A 7,643-nucleotide genomic window follows, 5' to 3' on the forward strand; every position below is an offset into this window, starting at 1 on the left:
CCCCACCAACACCCTGCCCCACCAACACCCCGCCCCACCAACACCCTCGCCCCACCAACACCCCCGCCCCACCAACACCCCCACCCCACCAACACCCCCGCTCCACCAACACCCCCGCCCCACCAACACCCCCGCCCCACCAACACCCCGCCCCACCAACACCCCCGCCCCACCAACACTCCCGCCCCACCAACACCCCTGCCCCACCAACACCCCCGCCCCACCAACACCCCCGCCCCACCAACACCCCCGCCCCACCAACACCCCCGCCCCACCAACACCCCCACCCCACCAACACCCCCGCCCCACCAACACCCTGCCCCACCAACACCCCGCCCCACCAACACCCTCGCCCCACCAACACCCCCGCCCCACCAACACCCCCACCCCACCAACACCCCCGCTCCACCAACACCCTTGCTCCACCAACACCCTCGCCCCACCAACACCCTCGCCCCACCAACACCCCCGCCCCACCAACACCCCCGCCCCACCAACACCCCGCCCCCACCAACACCCCATCCACCAGCACCCCGCCCCACCAACACCCCCGCCCCACTAACACCCCCGCTCCATCAACACCCCCGCCCCGCCCCACTAACACCCCGCCCCACCAACACCCCCGCCCCACCAACACCCCGCCCCACCAACACCCCGCCCCACCAACACCCCCGCCCCACTAACACCCCCGCCCCACCAACACCCCGCCCCCACCAACACCCCATCCACCAGCACCCCGCCCCACCAACACCCCCGCCCCACCAACACCCCCGCTCCACCAACACCCTTGCTCCACCAACACCCCCGCCCCACCAACACCCCGCCCCCACCAACACCCCATCCACCAGCACCCCGCCCCACCAACACCCCCGCCCCACCAACACCCCCGCTCCACCAACACCCTTGCTCCACCAACACCCTCGCCCCACCAACACCCTCGCCCCACCAACACCCCCGCCCCACCAACACCCCGCCCCCACCAACACCCCATCCACCAGCACCCCGCCCCACCAACACCCCGCCCCACCAACACCCCGCCCCCACCAACACCCCCGCCCCACCAACACCCCCGCCCCACCAACACCCCCGCCCCTCCAACACTCCCGCCCCACCAACACCCCCGCCCCACCAACACCCCCGCCCCATCAACACCCTCGCCCCACCAACACCCCCGCCCCACCAACACCCCGCCCCACTAACACCCCCGCTCCACCAACACCCCCGCCCCGCCCCACTAACACCCCCGCCCCACCAACACCCCCGCCCTACCAGCACCCCCGCCCCACCAACACCCCCGCCCCACCAACACCCCCGCCCCATCAACACCCTCGCCCCACCAACACCCCCGCCCCACCAACACCCCCGCCCCACCAACACCCCGCCCCCACCAACACCCCATCCACCAGCACCCCGCCCCACCAACACCCCGCCCCACCAACACCCCGCCCCACCCCCAGCACACCATCCATCACACCGTCTATCTCAGCCGTCAAACATTCAACTCCGTCTATTATACCCTTGTCAGGTCCATCTGTGTGTGTGTCGAGACGTGTTTGTCTGTCTATGTATCTATTAGCGGGAGGATCACTGTGTTCTTGTGTGTGTGTTTGTTGCTGCTCTTGTTGTTCTTCAGTCGGGTTTGTTTGTTATTTTTATTGTTTAAGCTGTTTTTGTTATTTGATTCTACTACTGGTTGCTTTGCTTTTCCTCGAGTTCCTTTGTCGCTTCTTCATAAGATTGAATAGATATATTATAAATTAAACTAAAAGGGGGTATGCCCGGCGGTGCCCGGGGTGCTTAGTCTCTCCTCCCACTGCCCCATTTTACCCCTCTCTTCACTCCCCCTTCTCCTTACTGCCCCCTCCTCCCTCCCCCTCACCCCAATCCCCTTCTTGCTTTGCCTGCTGTGGAGCATCCCCCACGCTTGTGGAGCATCCCCCACGCTTGTGGAGCATCCCCCACACTTGTGGAGCATCCCCCACACTTGTGAAGCATCCCCCACGCTTGTGGAGTATCCCCCACACTTGTGGAGCATCCCCCACACTTGTGAAGCATCCCCCACACTTGTGAAGCAGCCCCCACACTTGTGGAGCATCCCCCACACTTGTGAAGCATCCCCCACACTTGTGAAGCATCCCCCACGCTTGTGGAGCATCCCCCACACTTGTGGAGCATCCCCCACACTTGTGAAGCATCCCCCACACTTGTGAAGCAGCCCCCACACTTGTGGAGCATCCCCCACACTTGTGGAGCATCCCCCACACTTGTGGAGCATCCCCCACACTTGTGGAGCATCCCCCACACTTGTGGAGCATCCCCCACACTTGTGGAGCATCCCCCACACTTGTGAAGCATCCCCCACACTTGTGGAGCATCCCCCACACTTGTGAAGCATCCCCCACACTTGTGGAGCATCCCCCACACTTGTGGAGCATCCCCCACACTTGTGGAGCATCCCCCACACTTGTGGAGCATCCCCCACACTTGTGAAGCATCCCCCACACTTGTGGAGCATCCCCCACACTTGTGGAGCATCCCCCACACTTGTGAAGCATCCCCCACACTTGTGGAGCATCCCCCACACTTGTGGAGCATCCCCCACACTTGTGGAGCATCCCCCACACTTGTGGAGCATCCCCCACACTTGTGGAGCATCCCCCACACTTGTGGAGCATCCCCCACACTTGTGGAGCATCCCCCACACTTGTGAAGCATCCCCCACACTTGTGAAGCATCCTCCACACTTGTGGAGCATCCCCCACACTTGTGAAGCATCCTCCACACTTGTGGAGCATCCCCCACACTTGTGGAGCATCCCCCACACTTGTGAAGCATCCCCCACACTTGTGGAGCATCCCCCACACTTGTGAAGCATCCCCCACACTTGTGGAGCATCCCCCACACTTGTGAAGCATCCTCCACACTTGTGGAGCATCCTCCACACTTGTGGAGCATCCCCCACACTTGTGAAGCATCCTCCACACTTGTGAAGCATCCCCCACACTTGTGGAGCATCCTCCACACTTGTGAAGCATCCCCCACACTTGTGAAGCATCCCCCACACTTGTGAAGCATCCCCCACACTTGTGAAGCATCCCCCACACTTGTGAAGCATCCCCCACACTTGTGGAGCATCCCCCACACTTGTGGAGCATCCCCCACACTTGTGGAGCATCCCCCACACTTGTGGAGCATCCCCCACACTTGTGGAGCATCCCCCACACTTGTGAAGCATCCCCCACACTTGTGAAGCATCCCCCACACTTGTGGAGCATCCCCCACACTTGTGGAGCATCCCCCACACTTGTGAAGCATCCCCCACACTTGTGAAGCATCCCCCACACTTGTGGAGCATCCCCCACACTTGTGGAGCATCCCCCACACTTGTGAAGCATCCCCCACACTTGTGAAGCATCCCCCACACTTGTGAAGCATCCCCCACACTTGTGGAGCATCCCCCACACTTGTGGAGCATCCCCCACACTTGTGGAGCATCCCACACACTTGTGAAGCATCCCCCACACTTGTGGAGCATCCCCCACACTTGTGGAGCATCCCCCACACTTGTGGAGCATCCCCCACACTTGTGAAGCATCCCCCACACTTGTGAAGCATCCCCCACACTTGTGGAGCATCCCCCACACTTGTGGAGCAGTAGTGATGCCGTTTAATACCAACCAGGTCACATTTGATATGTTTTGTGTCAGAAGTCATTCTCCGCCAGCCTGCCCATCGTCATGTGAGACACGTTATAAGGCTCAGTCGTCACCTTCACCATCGTCAGGTGAGACACGTTATAAGGCTCAGTCGTCACCTTCACCATCGTCATGTGAGACACGTTATAAGGCTCAGTCGTCACCTTCACCATCGTCAGGTGAGACACGTTATAAGGCTCAGTCGTCACCTTCACCATCGTCAGGTGAGACACGTTATAAGGCTCAGTCGTCACCTTCACCATCGTCAGGTGAGACACGTTATAAGGCTCAGTCGTCACCTTCACCATCGTCATGTGAGACACGTTATAAGGCTCAGTCGTCACCTTCACCATCGTCAGGTGAGACACGTTATAAGGCTCAGTCGTCTCCTTCACCATCGTCATGTGAGACACGTTATAAGGCTCAGTCGTCACCTTCACCATCGTCAGGTGAGACACTTTATAAGGCTCAGTCGTCACCTTCACCATCGTCAGGTGAGACACGTTATAAGGCTCAGTCGTCACCTTCACCATCGTCAGGTGAGACACGTTATAAGGCTCAGTCGTCACCTTCACCATCGTCATGTGAGACACGTTATAAGGCTCAGTCGTCACCTTCACCATCGTCAGGTGAGACACGTTATAAGGCTCAGTCGTCTCCTTCACCATCGTCATGTGAGACACGTTATAAGGCTCAGTCGTCACCTTCACCATCGTCAGGTGAGACACGTTATAAGGCTCAGTCGTCACCTTCACCATCGTCAGGTGAGACACGTTATAAGGCTCAGTCGTCTCCTTCACCATCGTCATGTGAGACACGTTATAAGGCTCAGTCGTCTCCTTCACCATCGTCATGTGAGACACGTTATAAGGCTCAGTCGTCACCTTCACCATCGTCAGGTGAGACACGTTATAAGGCTCAGTCGTCACCTTCACCATCGTCATGTGAGACACGTTATAAGGCTCAGTCGTCACCTTCACCATCGTCAGGTGAGACACGTTATAAGGCTCAGTCGTCACCTTCACCATCGTCAGGTGAGACACGTTATAAGGCTCAGTCGTCACCTTCACCATCGTCAGGTGAGACACGTTATAAGGCTCAGTCGTCACCTTCACCATCGTCATGTGAGACACGTTATAAGGCTCAGTCGTCACCTTCACCATCGTCAGGTGAGACACGTTATAAGGCTCAGTCGTCACCTTCACCATCGTCAGGTGAGACACGTTATAAGGCTCAGTCGTCACCTTCACCATCGTCAGGTGAGACACGTTATAAGGCTCAGTCATCACCTTCACCAAGATCTACAAATATTGGGGGATAATAAACCAAGGCTAACTACCTCGTCTGTATTATCTAAAGACAAGTATATATTATCTTGAGGTTATCTTGAGATGATTTCGGGGTTTTAGTGTCCCCGCGGCCCGGTCCTCGACCAGGCCTCCACCCCCAGGAAGCAGCCCGTGACAGATGACTAACACCCAGGTACCTATTTTACTGCTAGGTAACAGGGGGCATAGGGTGAAAGAAACTCTGCCCATAGTTTCTCGCCGGCGCCCGGGATCGAACCCGGGACCACAGGATCACAAGTCCAGCGTGCTGTCCGCTCGGCCGACCGGCTCCCTGTACAGCTGTATATGCAACATAAACACATGTTGATTCACTGTACATGTCAGCTTTACCCGTCACCCGTTACCCGGCACAATGTCGTCCATGACGTATCAGTAAAGATTATCATCATATTTGCTCAATATTTCAGTCTTCATATTTCAGGTAACTCCCTCAACGCTGGTCCCACACCCTGTACACATCTTCCTCGGGAGACTCCCTCAACGCTGGTCCCACACCCTGTACACATCTTCCTCGGGAGACTCCCTCAACGCTGGTCCCACACCCTGTACACATCTTCCTCGGGAGACTCCCTCAACGCTGGTCCCACACCCTGTACACATCTTCCTCGGGAGACTCCCTCAACGCTGGTCCCACACCCTGTACACATCTTCCTCGGGAGACTCCCTCAACGCCGGGCCCCACACCCTGTACACATCTTCCTCGGGAGACTCCCTCAACGCCGGGCCCACACCCTGTACACATCTTCCTCGGGAGACTCCCTCAACGCCGGTCCCACACCCTGTACACATCTTCCTCGGGAGACTCCCTCAACGCTGGTCCCACACCCTGTACACATCTTCCTCGGGAGACTTCCTCAACGCTGGTCCCACACCCTGTACACATCTTCCTCGGGAGACTCCCTCAACGCTGGTCCCACACCCTGTACACATCTTCCTCGGGAGACTTCCTCAACGCCGGTCCCACACCCTGTACACATCTTCCTCGGGAGACTCCCTCAACGCTGGTCCCACACCCTGTACACATCTTCCTCGGGAGACTTCCTCAACGCCGGTCCCACACCCTGTACACATCTTCCTCGGGAGACTCCCTCAACGCTGGTCCCACACCCTGTACACATCTTCCTCGGGAGACTTCCTCAACGCCTAGTGCGTCGAACCATCACACTGTAATCCGGAGTGGAGCACTGTTCCAGTCGATCATGTCTCTGGACGGCCAGCCCGGAACGATGTTATCGTCGATGGAGTACTATTTATGCCTCAATTTATCGGTGCACTTGTTGTCTCGGTCGGCGACTCTGATTGGCTATCAAACTCCCCGCCACCAGACGATCAGTGCTGGTCCCAAACAACACCCGCGGTTGTTGTCCTGGCTCCTCCTGCAATAGTTGAATACATTATAATTTTATATCACAATTTTAATCTTAACTTGGTGCGACGAATTATCACGTCTTGATACCTTTCTGCAGCACTCCTCCCCATTTCTTCTCCATCTCTCTACCTCCAAATCTTCTCTCCCATTTTCCCACAATTATACCCTCGTTCCCACCTCTCTCTCCCCCTTACCCTATTTCCGTCCACTCCCCTCTTTCATGCCCTTCTCTCCCCCACTTCTTCCCTGTCTGGTTATATATAGCATTAGGGAATGGAGCATCAGCGGTAAGTTCTTGTTTTTTTGGGAAAGTTACCGCTGAAGCTTCAGGGGTTCCAGGTAAGTTTTGTTCAGAGTTCAGTTTTAAAAATATATTTTAGAGTTCATATAAACATAGAAGCTTATTTAAGAGTTTAAGGTCGAATTTTTACAAAAGACCATTTTCATAGAATATGTTCATAGAAGTTTGTTAAGGAAAATAAACATCATAGCAGTAAGTTTTTGTTTTTATATCCATTTACTGCTGTTTCACCAGTAAAAGGCCCAAATTATTCAGAGACATTTGATGATCGAATTTCTTCAGTCCGTTTTAAGACCAAAATTGCTCAAAGACCATTTTAAGACCAAAATATGACAGGGATCATTTTCAGACCGATTTTATCACAATCCATTTTAAGACCAAAATTAATCAGAGTACAGTGTAAGACCAAATTAGTCAAAGACCAGATTGAGTCCGTAAATATTCAGAGTCCAGTTAAAAACCGAAATTAATCAGAGTCCATTTTAAGACCGAAATTAATCAGTCTTGTTTGAGACCGAAAATTTAACACAAGCCAGTTTAAGACCAAAATGTGACAGAGACCAGTTTATGACCAAAATTTGTCAGAGACCGCATTTATAAGTGCATTATCGCTACTATTAGCCCAATTTTAGCCCAATTTAAAACATATTTCAGACGTAGTAAGAAAAGAAAATCGTTGTACAAAGTTCTAGCTCCGGTCCCCACCTTAGTTTCCTCTCATATTTTCTTTTGTATCCAATCAATTTCCTCGAGATTTCAAACATACTTATTTCAGATGTAGTAAATAAGATCCGAACAATAACCGAGTTCTAGTTCTTGTCCCCTGCCTTAACCCCTTCCCGTGTCTTCATTAATACCTGAACAATTTCCCTGAAATTTAAAACCGCTGTATTTCAAAAGAAATACAATACAATAATTCAGTTACCGAG

General features: G+C 54.7%; 1 protein-coding gene across 1 annotated transcript; it reads left to right on the plus strand.

Annotated features, from left to right (window-relative positions):
• The first annotated feature begins 3,660 nt into the window (after window positions 1-3,660).
• Window positions 3,661-5,016, plus strand: LOC138372896 (nucleolar protein dao-5-like). Its single transcript, XM_069338571.1, has one exon. It carries the CDS (start codon window positions 3,661-3,663, stop codon window positions 5,014-5,016), a length of 1,356 nt encoding a protein of 451 aa, XP_069194672.1.
• Window positions 5,017-7,643: the final 2,627 nt, after the last annotated feature.

The sequence above is a fragment of the Procambarus clarkii genome, chromosome 40, assembly GCF_040958095.1.
Source record: "Procambarus clarkii isolate CNS0578487 chromosome 40, FALCON_Pclarkii_2.0, whole genome shotgun sequence".
Classification (NCBI taxonomy): Eukaryota; Metazoa; Arthropoda; class Malacostraca; order Decapoda; family Cambaridae; genus Procambarus; species Procambarus clarkii.